The sequence below is a fragment of the Lachnellula hyalina genome (genome assembly GCF_007821495.1).
Source record: "Lachnellula hyalina strain CBS 185.66 chromosome Unknown contig00087, whole genome shotgun sequence".
NCBI classification, from domain to species: Eukaryota; Fungi; Ascomycota; class Leotiomycetes; order Helotiales; family Lachnaceae; genus Lachnellula; species Lachnellula hyalina.
The window spans coordinates 1-15,370 of NW_022157201.1; the positions used below are offsets into that span (position 1 = coordinate 1).

Consider the following 15,370-nt stretch of genomic DNA (forward strand, 5'->3'; position numbering starts at 1 on the left):
CGCCCCCCTTACCCCCTCGCCCTTTCCGCCTACCTCGAAACCCTAGATACACTCTACGAGCACTGCATCCACGACTTCCGCAAGCACTGGAAATCCAACACCTTCGAGCCGACCACGGACGACGCCATGAAATACTGGCTCGAGGAGAGTCTAGCCAGATTCAATGTGCTGAATACGACGGTGCTTCTGTTGACAAATGGCGATGCGCTGTATCAGGCGCGCAAGTGGGCTGATGTGGAGGATTGGGGCGTGCAAACGAGTGGGAGGCTGGGCATAAGGAGGATGGTGTATAGTCCTGTTTGGTAAGTCCCACTGATTCATTTATTTATTCTCTTAAAGTATTGCTGTTGTCCTTCCTCTATGGAATAGGAACGAGCTGTTTCAGCATTGTATATATATGTCGGCTGCCGAGACAGCAAAGCTTCTAGGCTCCTTGGCTCCCTCCCTCTAAGCAGTTGAATTTACATGCTAAGTACGTGGAACAGGGTGGTTGCTGCGGCTGCTATCGACGAGTTGCAGGACAAGGTTGCAGAGCTTGAGCGTTGGTTGAGGGGGACGGCGACGGGTAATTGGTGGCATGTGGGGAAGTATGCCACTGCAAGTCAGGTAAGACCTGACATCAGCCTTGTACTCGGTGGTGTTCGTATGCTGCGTGAAATGCGAAGGGCAGGTATATAGGTCCTAGTGGCTCTTAACAACGCAACCCTAAGGTTTGAGAGCTTCTCTGAGTGCTGTTCGTATAGAAATAAAGGTTTAGAAAGTATCTCTCGCCCTCTGTTATGCACACTTCAATGCTTCTGTGAGTTTAAATAAGCTAGTGATAACTTACGACACAGCATATCCCATTCCAGCTTCAACACATGAGTCTAAAACGCTTGACTTGAGGTTAATATGTTCACATAAATATATTTCATGAAACACACCGGATGCGTAGGATCAACTAAGCCAATAGATCAAGGTAGATACTTCCCATCAGCCCTACAAAAGCCAGAATTTTGATGAAATACCGACGTGAAATATGCCAGGCAACATGGGAGAATGTATGAAAGGAGATACTCGAAAGAATGGAAATGTTCTGAGAAGCTTGTCATGGAACTGCTGTCCATCCCCAAATGCATGTTGAACACGTCTCTGCTGCGACTCCATGAATACAATCCCTCCAGCAGCTAAATACACAATCCCATGGTGACATATATGTGCCATTTGCTCGGTTAAAGGCATAGACGAACTCGGTGTGATAAGATTCATGAACAAAGGTATGGGGCGCAGCAGTCGCAGGAGACCAGCTCTGAGACGATGCCAGCTGCGGACTCACGGGAGTTGGTTTCGCATGGCTGGGTATACACTCCATCCCCTGTGTTTCTTCTGCCTTTATGCCATGTCCCTCGCTGATTTGTGTCTCACTAGGCTTAAAACCCGAGAAACCACATCCGAACGGTGCTTGAACTTGTGAACATGTGGGGTGAGTGGATACGCGGGGGGTGGAATGTTGGTGCCATCGTGAGCTCGGTGTATGCAAATTGGCATCGACGAAGGTGGAGGTATTCCTGTTCTCTGTTTGAAGTCAGTGCTGCTCCAACTGTAAGATGGGACTGAGAGCCGAACCTGATTTCCCCTGTCGAATACTTACTCGACGGGCTCGTGGTCCTTGGAGATTCCATCTGTATAATTTGGCTGTAATACCATTCTGTTAGACGTACGAATTACCATTAGGTCTTCCAACTTAGAGCAATGGGACCATGCCTTTTTGTTCTGCCCAATTATGTTTCTTGACGAGGTGGTCTTTAACTCTCGCCTCTCTTCGCACAGCCCAATTGCACCCATGTATTGGGCATCGCGTTCTCGATCCATGGATGTCCTTCGCGTGTCGAGAAGCTTCGTACTGTCTAGAGAAGCTCTGAAAGCATTCATCGCATATAGCCGCCATCCTGATGTGTTAATCGTAGGGTTGGAGCAGTAGCACCACAAGAAGGATGTGAAGACTCGAGGAAAAGAGAGAGAACTTATTCTTGGACATGACAAGAAAATAGGACTTGACTGGGACTTACTCCAAGCCATCGGGAAGGTGCAGATTCGAGACATGGTGGTTTCCCATGGAGCGTGTAAAAGAGCACTCTCAGCGCTCTTTCCTCGTCTAAACATTCGCATTCGAGAGACCTAGAGCGACAGGTCACTCCATACAGCATCTCCTAAAGCAACAGTTCGAGGTGGGGATCCGATAGGATGCAATATCGCAGTGTTTGCTTGAACGCGCGCTGCGTGGCATAGTCGGTAGGCATTGTATCTATCTCAAGACAAGAATCGAGGCCGGCAGAGAGCATCTTGGTAAATTCCTCTGGATCGCGGCAATCTGCATTGCAGTGAGCCCAGCTCAAAGAGCGACTTGATGTAGACAATGTCTTTGAGATGATATAGTGATGTAGACAAAGGTTTTTCGAAGTTCGGGAGGTGCCTCTTGGGGGGAAATCGCGTAGATGCAGGCGCGACCACGCACCCACTAAGGCTTGCAAAGAATGCCGCTAAGAAGCAACTCTCCAATCAACAGCATTGATCAGGAGGAGGAGGAGCTCCCTGTACGGAGTACGTTGGGCATGAAGGCTTCATGCCTGGAGGCTTTTGGAGAAAACCCCCGGGATAGCTAGCCTAGCCTAGCTAAGGTAGCTAGGTACGTTGTCCGTCGGTTCCCGCCCGCATGGACTTCTTGCCTTTGCGGTCTGGGGTCCACCTGGGTCTTTTATCACTGTGATTGGGTAGAAGAAGGACCCTGAACTTAGTGTGAAGGGCTTTTAAAACGCAACGCGACCTGTATGTAACTATTAACAAACATATTGTTATTGCCATCAGAGAACAAACACCGCAAGCTCCCTGATACCCTTGTCATCTTCGACTGAAGTTTGCTTCTCAATAGGTCTGATTGTCATTCTGATAGGTTTTGGGTTTGATAGATGGTCTCCTAGCTACAGAACCCCCTGTGTATATGACACTGGATATATATAGTACGAATTGAATATCTGGGTTAGACAAGAACACATTTCAGGCTGCTGAGGTAGATCTCGGGGCGTCCTAGGAATGATATGTGGGCTTCAGCGTGTTCGAGACAAATCCTTGCTCAGGGATAGATTGAAGTGGACTAGTTCGAAGTTACTTCATGCTGGAACTCTTGAAAGTTCTTCAGACACTCGTATACTCGTCCGTATACTCGTCCGTATACAGGAATTAAAGGGAAGATGTGTGGTGACTAGAAAATGATAGACTAGGAGACAACATTGGAATAGGATAAATACTGGAGAATACTCCGTTTGTGAAATATGTATGGAAAGAGGTGAGAAAAAGAGAACCTTCCACCCAGAATTACGCAGTGCACCAATTGCAAGTTCCACTATGCACTAAGGTACTCTTTGACCACCTTAATAAAGGTTATTGATCCTGTTCGCCCACCACCATAAAAAAACGGCGAGGGAGCAAATCATATCACTGCGCCTGGGCCCCAAGTACCAAGCCAAATATAGTAGAATGGTTTTACCGGCACTTGTAGAGCATCGTATTTTTTCTCGGGAAATTGACGATATTTAGCCTTTCTTAGACAGATTTTAGAATCTAATCCCAGTAGTGCTCCCTATGTCCACATGTCCTCCTAAGGTATACTCAGTCCCCAAGAACACAGCACACCCAAGCCTCCAGACGATGAAGATTTGTTACTCACGAGCAAAGTCCGCGAACTCTGACTATCGCCCTCCAAAAATAAATGCGAGTGACATGTCGTTTTGTTGAGGTTTATAGACCTACGCGATGCACGACATCTAGTTGATGTAGTACAGGAAAGGACCCTTGAGGAGTACTTCATGGTGGCGTATGGCGTCTGCGTCTGCAAGAATTTCCGGGTTCTGTTTGATCTTATCTAACAAAGTAGGGTTATTTCTTGTCGGCTTATATTATTCTAGACAAGCGTTAAAATAGGCAAAGACCCTTGCAAGATTGAAACATGGTGACAGCGGAGTCAGTCACGTGGTATCATTTTCAACCAGTGGATGCCGGTATATAACTTGTAATATAAAAGCCATCTAGTTCTTCCCGTGCATAGTATTGTACACAGACAAAGGCTCATGTTTCAAAAACAAATCAATAGTAAAAGAATGATGCAAGATGCACTCTCTCATCCCTTTCCTCCTAACCCCTTCGGATTTCTTGACACTTCAAGTTAGTTTTGCATTTGCCAAACATATTATTCTTCCAAAACACAGTACCTTCACTGTTCCTCCAACACAGAATGCATTAAAGGTCCAAGAGCCATACGAATCCATAGAAAGAATGGGGGTGCCATCCACGCTCGCATAAGTCGAACAACCGGCTGTTTACTCCGTAAGCGAGTCCAACTCAGGGGCACATTTTTTCGATCCCAACCTCCCAAATCCAGCAATAGCTTTTTCGATTCACGTAGTCAGCCCTTATAGTTTTGCTGGCAGGTTCAAATCAACCTCATTTCACTTCTACAAAATGCCTAAACGGCATTGTCGAATTGGCCAGGAACCGAAATGCACGAGGCCTGGTCGGCAGTAACCAAGTCGAATAAATTAGGATTGAGACAAGAGTAATAGCGGCATAGTTGCTTGCATCTTGCGCTCTATCCTGATTAGATTCCTGCGCATTAAAAGTTTATCCATTTCATTGCGAGACATATCTCAAGGCATCAGCATTCTTATACTTTGTATGTTTTATATTGTTAATTTAGTTTTTTGTAACAAGTCTAAAAGAGAGAGAAAAACTCAAGTCTCGCAACGCAGAGTCACTACACTAGTTCCCACCATCTTGAGATGTACCTTATCTCACATTACAAATCTGGATTCGAAAAGAGCAAAGTCATGTGCCCTGCGATAACGTGTTATATAACTACCTTGAAGATGCTGGAGTTAAAATTGAGAAAGACAGAAGGAGCATACAGGTACTTCAAAGATAAGAGGGGGTACTATAGCTAACTTTGCACCTTGACTTTTGATTCCATATTGAGTCTTAGGAACGGGGAAGTGACATGGATAAGTTTATTTTTGAAACAAGGATAGCATTATTTGTATATCTGGAGTAATAATAAGGTACGCAAGGAAACAATAATGGTATTGGTATCTTCAAAAGCAACGAAAACGCATGCATGCAAAATGGTATATGAACGGCCATAGAAAGAGAAGAAAAAGAACACCAGGCGTGCATTACCCACCCATCACCATCCCTCATAGATGCATAATCCATAATCCATAATCCATAACCCCATTCCCCCATCCTCCCATATCTTCTCCCTCTACACCACACCCCATCTAAACAGCAGCCCTCCCCGTCCACCTACTCCTCCCGCCCCTACTCCTTGCCCAAAACACCGCCATGCCCACCGCGCTAAACAGCCACAACAGCGCATTAACCAAATCAACCCACACCGCGTTCTTCATGCGCTGCACGCCCCCATCCCCCTCAGCACGCTCATGGATATACATATTGCCAAACACGCCAAACAAGGCAATCCAGAGGATAAACAGGATCGTGTCCCAGATGAAGAGGAGCCCGATGCGCGAGACGAAGGGGATGAGGTAGAGGAGCGCCGTGACGGCTGAGAGGGAGGCGGTCACTTCTGCGTAGACCTGAGAAGAGTGACTTGTTAGTAAAATGACTACTTGAGCAGGAAAAAAGAAAGACAAACCCATTTCCCGTCGCTGTATTTATGCTCCTTATTGGCCGCATGCAGATCAACACCGTAGAGACCACAGACCGTGAGGGCGAGGACCAGTTGGATGAAGCGGAAGACAGAGTGTGCGATATAGGAGAGGCCCATTTCGACACCTCCAAGGAGTCCCATTTTAGCTGCTTGCTCAAGGTATTCCTATCGTTGTACGAGGTGCTCCGTAATTATTTCTCGTCGCTTTCGATGTCGCTGTAGATGTATTCCAATTGTTTCTGCAAAGGTCGCGCGATCGTTTGTTGGCGCGAGGTATATAGGTAGTTAACTGTATGTGATTGACAGGAATGCTGTTACTGTATCACAATACACGTCGTCGGTGTGGACTGAATCACAAAAGCAGGCCAGACCGTGGGTAAGGTGTGGCAGATAAACATTCACGCGCGTGTAAGGATACTAAGGAAGGCACCTTCCCAGATACTCACTCCTATGACGCTGCGCGAGGTGCACGCCGTGCCAAGAACCGCATTCAATGTCCAATCCTTTTCAGGTTGTTGGCGCCGAGAACAATACAGTACTCCTTCGCGTAGGACGTGGAAATGAGGGCGGTCGCTGTCGTCGCAAACCAGGATAATGGCGCCCTATGACGAAATATGCTACAGGGTGTGCTAGGACCCTGGATTTCGATAGTGGGGTGGGGGCGTGCTTTGACACGAGCCGGGAATAGTGAGGCATCACCGCTTTCTTGAAATGCAATGCTTCAAAATTGTTACTTCGGTATGTGGGGTTTGAACCTTTAATTTAGTTCATGTCACGAGTGTAAGTGAAAAGTACCCGAAGTTTAATAGTGTCTACGCTTTCCAGAAGTTATGGTTATAATGCGGGCAATATTAATATTCGAGATGTGTATGGATGATCCAGCTCTTGAAGCCCTCGCATATATCAGTTACTACCTATTGTTGGCAGATCTCTCCTCGTCCTTAACTATAACCCCCCCCCCCGAATGTTCTCCAAGTCTGTACGCACGAGAGAAAAGCATTCGCCATCCTCTGACCATTTCACCTCCCACCCCCCAAGTCTCCCTCGACTGTCAGATTGCCCGTTCTGTTAATTGCCAGTCTACCTAAACTCCTCCTCGGCATGGTTTCGCCTTGTATCAGCTCTCGGTTGACACCTTCTCTTCCCACATCGAAGTCTCCTACCCAGAGATGGACCCATCCTTTACATTTATCGTGTCCATGATACAATGATCCAGTTATCCAACGCCCATATCCTTTTCGCTACCTCGCCTATCAAATGGTGGCCCTCTTCAACCAGTAACTCGATAGTGTTCTCGTCTTGAATAGTATTGCAATGAACTCCTTACAGCCAAATGTGTCTTTCAGCCTTAGAGGTTGGGCCATGCCTTCTTTCCCTTTATTGTTGATCAAGTTCTGCCGCGGAAATGACGAGTGCTACCGGCCAAGTCGAGCTCTGCAGAGTCAGGGCAGTTGCCAAGTCCATTAGTATGTAAGTAGTGAGGAACGAGAAACTGATTAGGACAAAGATTCCTCATGTATGCCGTGGACCGTGGTTTGAGACAAAAGATATAGAACTTTCCAGAGCATCAACAGTAAGGGAAAACTCGCCTTGAAGTCCGCAGAGATTGCCAATGATCTCTAGTGCTTTATAGAACCTGTAATGCTTTCTTCAAAACTTCAAAATGTCAAGCTGGAAAGTACTGGCAGCAATGAAAGTCTTCGACATATTTATTCCATCTCTAAGCTGTATATAGATGCGCAATGGCGAGAAGTTGCCATTTGCATTCAAAGAGAGATGCGCATCAACATCTTTCAAATAACCTTTTGCCATAGCATGCCAATATATCTCACTCCCTATCAGTATTCAAGCTTCAAATGATGCAAGAGGCAAGAAGATATTGCAGCCTTACAATTCGTTGTATTCGTGAAAATGAGACGCGCTCTGGCAGAGAGAATACGAGAGACAAGCCACGGTAGTGGTGGGCATGCGGGTAATGCTTCGAGGATGGGATTATAAGGGCGAGGAAGTAATGAGGAGGTTGAGGATTCAGATGGCTAAAAACCGGAATGGATATGGGAACAGCGATGTGCGTACGTGAAAGGGAAGTATCTTACTGGAAATAGAGATTAGGTGGATGTGGATGTGGAATGTTCTGCTGATGTATTGAGGTATATTAATGCCCTAGGATGCGGTAGGTCATGCTGGACGGTATTTGGGAGAGAACCGTATAGTCTACAAGGTCTCTGGAATCCGGACCTGGTGTAAATGGGATGCAGTAACTAACTCCCCAAGACAGGACTTTGTTTTGAGTTATGAGAAGAGGCCTTGTACTTGCAAGAGTTAAAGAACTGCGCTCTGGGTTGAAAATGTTAGAACCTCGAAAGAGAACCAGGCCCGACAGGTCTCAGATGGCGATATAATATTTCCGATCGATGTTGTATCATCTCGATTCTCGAAGCTTGAAGGAATATTAGGGTCGAGTATGTTGTGTTGCAACTCTTCCCGGGATTACTCAAACACAGCGAAGCAACTGATCCCCAGAATGCAGACTCTTGCGGACCAAAGATCACCATGAAAAGCGGGTAGTTTGGCTCGCGAGGCCCAGGCTGGCAGCTGTTGACTGGTTGTCTCATTAAAGATCGAGATCACCAGAAAGGAACCATCTTGGCTCCCAGCGTTATGTGGTGATTTAAGGAGCGAGTTCTTCAGTCACCGCTTAGAAGTGGTAGCATAGGGGTTTCGGCACTTAAAGTCTGAAGACATTGATGAAGATCATCCGCTTGACAAAGGTCTCGCGCCACTAGAAATGAAGGCAGTACGGTGATCTTGTGATACTATCCATCGAAGGACTTTTTTTGAAACAAGCCGGCGCAAATAGGAAGACATGGAAGCAGTTGAGATGCATTAGTGCCCGATTCGAAGCCGGGTAAATGTGGTTGTACCAAGCACCGGGGAGGGGGCACTTGAGAGGTATGCAACAACGCCTTCAACAGACAGGATAGGAACCTATGGAATGAAGAGGTCGCATAAGACAAGTACTGCGGGAAAGAGGTTTGGTGTAGAAGATTTGCATACCACCACTATGGAGGTCAGGGGGGCACGATTAGATCCTCATACTCACCCTCCAACTGTGGAGCTCTTGGGGAAAATTACGAGGTAACATATACGAAGTACCACGTTGGCGCTATAATAGAATTGATGGTGTCTTGCAAATGATCATCAAGTCCCTCGAGATTCTGATGGGAATAGCCTTCAACTCGTAAACCCGTAATCGTATTACTTCCCGCACCAAGTTCCGTTTGCGGCAGGCAGTTGCATGTACCTCGTCCGCATGAACTTAACTTTCGCCGTGGAATTCTAACAACGAACTTCATTAATAGCATCACATATGAGTCAAAAGATTCGGAATCGGATGCCCACTTGGGAAAATTTACAAAGTGAACAAAAATTCAAACGTCGCGAAAGATGCCACCAAATTGCCATCCCGGAAAGTTGGAGTGGGGACTTTGAGATCTGCGGTTAATAGCGAGCCTGAAACTGAAGACGCTCCGCCCCGCGCCTAAGAGAAGGAGATCTACAGACAATCGTTGTGTCATTGCCATGCACGCTGGTAAAAAACGTTACTCGTAAATCGGTAAGACGGGTGGTTTCATTGGAGAATGCTAGAAAGAATGAAGAAATTCATGCAGCGAGTTCGGGCTTGCATATGTTTGGGGGAGGAATGATGATGAAGTACAGGAAGGGTAAGGAGTAGCGGTGCAAGGCAAGTGCAAGTGCAAGGCAGAGAAGTTTCCACGTTTGACGGGCAGGGAACAAATGGATGGATAATGAACTGCATTTCGAGGTGGGTCGCCTTTGTATAGAGGGGGCAAGAATCTGCGAAGAGTGGATGCAGGGCTTATCTAAGAGGCTGCCCGTGATAGCAAGGTGTCTCATCGATCTTACAGCTTTAGAGGGAGATCTAAATATATATAGTAATAGGACGGGGTGTCATAAACTTAAGGCGAAAGAAAGAACGGCTTGTGTTGTTCAAAGCAAAGCAAAGAACACAAGTACAGTAAACTTGGAGGAAAGAGTCGACCTTCCTCTGCGCATCTTGCAGATCTCATCTCATCTAATCTAATCTCGTCACATTATTCATACTGTACGTACAGTACTGTACTGCACTGCACTGCACTGCACTGCACCGCGCCGCATCGCATCTCACTCCTCATTGAGTCAGAGCCGCCAGCCCACAATGGAAGTGACGACGATACTCCATATAATAATATAAAAATACCCGACGAGACGAGACAAGACGGGACCAGATAAAGAAATAGCTGCGGCGACAACGCAACAGATACCCAAGACCCCTAAAAAGCGGGAGCTACTACTAGAGTACGAGTACACGGCGCGGAAGCGAAAGAGACCTTAATTATTCAGTCATATCCACCGAAAATAATTCTTGAAGAAAGAACGAACATGCTTCTTACTTCTTGCTTCTTTGTCACCTTGATGTCATCTACTGAATCCGCCCAACAACTTTAATCGTCTAGACGAAATCGAACTCACTTAGGTACCTACCTAGGTAACTCCTCTTTGGAGATATCCCTCAGCAACCGCAACAACACAACAAACACACACACACACTTCGACTTCACTCCAGCCATTCTTGTATTTCGCGTTCCACTATCTGTAGGCATTCGTAGGTACGTACCTACGACTCAGGCTACACCGACCGCCCAACCCAACCTGCAATTCGGCACGAGATCCGAATCCCAGCGGCCACTTCAGGCTTAAACCACAAGCCCACCAGCCCACCAGCCAGCCGTCCGGACAGTGCCTCCGGGTGGGGTCGCCAATCTCAAGACGGGCATCATCAGCAATCACGAGCCCTAGTAATCTTCCTACAGTACGAACCACCAGACACCAGTCCAGTCCCCAAACCCATCCACTCCACTCATCTACAGTAGCATGGCCAGTCGCTCTCTCAAGCCAGCGTCATATCTGGCCTCCGCAGCACAGCAGACACCAAGCCGGAGCCCACGTCCATCCTTTGCTCGTACCAGCTCAGCATCGTCGAATGTCTCCTCCAAAAGCGACGACTCCTTTGGCACGTCGCTACGAACAATGAACACAGGCTCAACTGCCGAAGGGAATACGGCGCCTGTGAAGGACCATGTCAGTAAATCTGGCAGCGCTTCATCTCCGTGCATCGTCGCTCTTGGTAAGTGAAAGAAAGTGCAAGTGAAAGTTAAGGCAGTGAAAGTGCAAGCCAAGCCAAGGCAGTGAACACGAATAGTGGGGTTGTGCATGATTCGCCCTGTTCACCAGGTTCATGACGGGAAAGGCTTGCGCTACCACCGCCGCCACATACGCCAGTCCTTGCTTGCTGGCACCTTGGCTTCGGGAACACTGGCTGATACTTTACTCTTCTACCTAGGCAGTCCTGTGTCACGACCACAGAAGTTCGAAGATACAAGTACTCCGTCGAGGCAGAGAAGCAAGCCCATCGCTATAGAAATGCCACTAAGAAACGTGCCTTCTGCATACACACCCTTGACCGGACGAGGTGATCATAGAAAGTACGTACCTACTCAACAAGGGTACCGCCTTAACAACACTCTCCACGGAAGAAAAAATTGGCGGAATAGACAAGCCAGTTTTGGTGCATCTATTCCGCCACTTTTTTCTTCCGTGGAGAGCAACAGTCCTCGGCTTTAGATAAGGTCGCCGTCAGTGTCCACAAGTGCTAATTACTGACTCGATATTTTGATAGGGGTTACTTTCCAGATCACGACGATTTCTCAAAGACCTACAAAGAACACCACTACGGCTTCTCAAGAAGCTCAACTCCTGGCTCTCCTTCGAACATGTCGGCTTCGTCATCCGTCATGTCCTCCCCCGGCTCAGAGATCACACCCAGGGCTGCCACTTCGGTCCCCTTCGATTTAGTCCAGCCCACTGCTTCAGCAACTATCGATTCTCTTGGTATACCAGCTGGCAAATATTACCCTTCAAACTACAATTCGCCCGCAACTACTAGAGTATCTACTCCAACTTCCGCCGCCGCTCCTCTCCTTCCAACAAACTTGACCCTCCCGTCAGACACTGACAAAAGGTCCAAGAGACAAAAGTCATCCGGACATGAGAGAAACAGCAGCGATGTGAAGAGAAAGCTACAACAATATCAACGAGACATGATCGTCCAAGCTAGACAGGCAAAGTCACGTACCGGGGGTAAAGGTCTTGGATTCCATATCCAAATGCCTAAACCGGACAGTCCAAAGTTAATGCCAGCTGGAAGTCCAGGACCCATCACGCCTTTTGAGCTCGAAGAATGTGATGAATATCTCACTTCAGTCACGAGAGGCAGAGGGGATACCTCGATCAGCAGTGGCTTTTAACAAGATAAAAACCATATCAACCAGATGATCAGCAAGGAGAATTCGAGGGCCGCCGAGATTGGACACCCGAGATCCTTGAACTAAATATGTTCCCTCACTTTCGGAAGGATCTCGCTGGCCGAAACCTATCCACAGTCATATCACCATATGGTGAGATATCATGGGCATTAGGAGAGATGGTAGAGACCCTTGACGGCGACTCCCACATCGAAATATCCCTCAACATAGACACCCAACGCCACCAACTCGAATACAGCATCATCACTCAACCAAGATTTCCTTTGCTTCCAATTCGTATTATTTAATTTACGGCCTCCCGAAAATACCCCTTTCAGAAGAATGATAAAGAGCTAGCTAGCAATTCCGAATGGATACGGACTTGATCATGGACCAAACCAAGTGCTGGTTGGCTTCATCCCTCACTCGCTGGCGTTAAGGGTTCCTTTGTTTTGTTTTTGGCCCATGGATGGTAGATTGGGTCCTGGATATGGATAGTCCGAAAACTTCAAGCTCTTTAGTTTTGTTGGAGATGCCATAGATTGCGGAACGAATTAACTTGACTTAACTTACTTGCTTTCAGTGATTTTTCCATGACCAAAGAATTGATTTCTGTTTTTCTTCCGCTGCAGCAGCTAAACAGCTTCATCTTGGAGTATTTATTTCCTGTTCCAATCATCTCTGCTATTGCGATCTTCCAGCTAATTGGAATCACGTCAGCTTAGTTCCAGTAATGACATGCTCGTCATCTGATATAACGAGATTTATTCCTTTTCGCGAACCCCTCATTGTTTCCAATTCATTTGCTTCGAGTCCTTATCCAGGTGCAGAATTTCGCAATACGTGAGGGCGAATTGACACTTTATCTTCGACTAGTTTACAAATTACTCCCCCATATATATATACCCAAAGTATCTTATCGAGTATAAGTGGGGAATATCAAATCAGAGTTGTTGTGAAGAAGTGGGGCTACAGAGGGATGAGAGTCACGTGAACTTGGGCTGCAGCTTCTCTGTGACAGCTCTTTTAAAAGGGGCTTCTGCTGCTGTATCTTAGAACTATATCTTCTACACGCTCACTTAAACACACTATGGTTTTAACATATATGGTTTTATCATGATGATACTGAAAGTCAGATCCTAGGCCAGAGTTCGCGGTTGTGTTGTTTGTTCCCTCCATAGTAGCCTAAAGGGAGTATGAGTATTCTCCTAGCTTATTCCCACTGACTAGTCTATTATACCATGATGGAATGGACTTCGATATGTGCAGTACCTTGAAGTATCAATAAAATGTGCAGTTGAAGCTGACAAACACAACATAGTAACTGCGTCCAGTCTATATGCAGCAGAAATCTGACATAAGACTCAGCCTGCAAATTCCCCAACTCACGCCTCATTGGAAGAGTAAGGGATCGCTGGTCCAAAGAGCTCATTGGCATTTGGCAAAACAATAAGCTTATTATGATAATTCGCCAATAGCTTCCAAAGCTGAAAGAAATAAGCTATCCATGATTTTCATTTCTGGCTTAGTAGAGACAAAGGAAGCTTAAGGATAGCGATCCTTTTTCTTACGCTAGATACGGTTGATTATCAAAGGTCTGTCAAACAAAGACTCTGCTTTTCTTTACTATGTAGCTATATTTAGCTTACTATTTCAAGGATCTCCATCTTATCGCTTGGCTGCTCTTACTTAAAGCTACAGCTTGATTTAGGCAAGAAGAATAGACGTCTTATGGAATTCCATATCATGTTATGAAGAATTATAAGCTAGCTAGTCTAAGTAGCTTTCTCATATTCAAGATTCTTTCTACCGATTTGTTGCAATTCGCATTTTCGAAACAACTTCCACCTATTCACTTTGGCTGATACTATATACAAAATCGGAATTTTGTTGCATATCGCATTTTCGAAGACACTTACACGTATTCACTTTATACTTATGATCAGTCTTGTTTAGGAAACTAGGATTTTGTTGCATGTCGTATTTTGAGATATACTTCCACTCATTCACAATGAACCTCAATTGGGCACTTTTTCCGGATTTAGTAATTGCAGATGTTTTTATTGCAAATCGGATATTTCAAAATACGACGACACATTCAATTCAGCGTGTTCATCACTTTCACATATCTATCTAGTGATTGATTTTATGATGTGGTATAAGTTTTGTTGCAAGTCGCAGGTCTTTAACAAGTCTATAGTGAATACGGCTTCAAGTTTTTTTTGTTATTAGGTACTTAATCTAAAAGTCTCGTTCAACTGGAACATTAGATTGTCTCATCCAGTAAATTTCTGTCACGATGACTTTGTATTAGGCCATGTCGCCCTCCTTCTCGCTTAATGCCCCTATCTCTCCTATTGTCCTTGATTACTGTTGCGGGGGTTCACAATTTTCCTGTCAAACAAAATAAATTGAAGCTGACCAACGGCACATGAATACATATTATCCATCTAATATAAGCACGCCATCTGTGAATTGGGTAGTCTCGACCAGTCGATATCCTTCCGCCGTGAGTAAAATTGCCCCTAAACCCAATTGAGTAACAAGCTCTAGGTTGTGTCTCGGAGCTGCTTCTTTCTTTACGTCTATAAAAGACAGCCCTATCTAGTATTTTACCAAAAATGTACCACAGCGCAGAATCAGGAATTTCTATTACATAACAAGACTTCGATATTTGATACAGCTCTATAAAAACAATTCTGAGCAAAGCAAGAATACGCGCCATTCAACATGCCCACAACGCGGTTTTCCGCTGCTTTACAGAGTAAATTTTCTACCACTTCTTCCACTAGTCTTCCGATAGACATAAAACATCATCCTTATGCTCCACATGTTGCATATCGAACAAGATGCTGCAACTTAGGAGACCCCGATTTACTTCAGAAAGCCCTAAGTCTTCCTGGGGGCGAAAAGGGCGAAATCACCGGTAAAGATCTCACTCCCGTTGAGGTTCTCTCACTTCTCAGAATCGATCGACTTCAGCGCCAGTACTACGCTAGTACGATATACTGTCCTCGCGGCATGTTTCGGCCTGGCAATGAGCGCTTTGTGTTTCTGGACGACGCTATCCTCGAAGAAGCGGGAGTCCCTCGAGAGATGTTATTCCGCGCATGCAGCACGATAGGAGAGATATATCGGATGCAGGCTGGAGACAACGGTGTTTAGAAGACAGGGCGATTCTGGAAGGTACTTGGTATGGTGAAGGGCAATATGCGCGGCGAAGTATCACGGGAGGTGTAACTGATGAGGAGACACCACCGGCTTGGATTGCGAAGGAAATGGGATGGAGTAGGAGAAAATCGAGTGC

The 15,370-nt window shown here is 46.0% G+C and overlaps 3 protein-coding genes across 3 annotated transcripts; 2 read left to right on the forward strand and 1 right to left on the reverse strand.

The window, feature by feature from the left end:
- Positions 1–5,306: 5,306 nt before the first annotated feature.
- LHYA1_G006521 (uncharacterized protein) lies at positions 5,307–5,839 on the reverse strand (the record flags this gene model as incomplete). The annotated part of the gene is made up of 2 exons (XM_031151458.1): positions 5,307–5,624; positions 5,684–5,839. The coding sequence occupies 2 exons, from the start codon at positions 5,837–5,839 to the stop codon at positions 5,307–5,309; spliced, it is 474 nt and encodes a 157-aa protein (XP_031004519.1).
- Positions 5,840–10,633: 4,794 nt separating this feature from the next.
- LHYA1_G006522 (uncharacterized protein) lies at positions 10,634–10,951 on the forward strand (the record flags this gene model as incomplete). The annotated part of the gene is made up of 2 exons (XM_031151459.1): positions 10,634–10,886; positions 10,914–10,951. 2 exons carry the CDS (start codon positions 10,634–10,636, stop codon positions 10,949–10,951), a joined length of 291 nt encoding a protein of 96 aa, XP_031004521.1.
- Positions 10,952–11,532: 581 nt separating this feature from the next.
- LHYA1_G006523 (uncharacterized protein) lies at positions 11,533–12,371 on the forward strand (the record flags this gene model as incomplete). The annotated part of the gene is made up of 2 exons (XM_031151460.1): positions 11,533–12,055; positions 12,091–12,371. The coding sequence occupies 2 exons, from the start codon at positions 11,533–11,535 to the stop codon at positions 12,369–12,371; spliced, it is 804 nt and encodes a 267-aa protein (XP_031004520.1).
- Between the last annotated feature and the right edge of the window lie 2,999 nt (positions 12,372–15,370).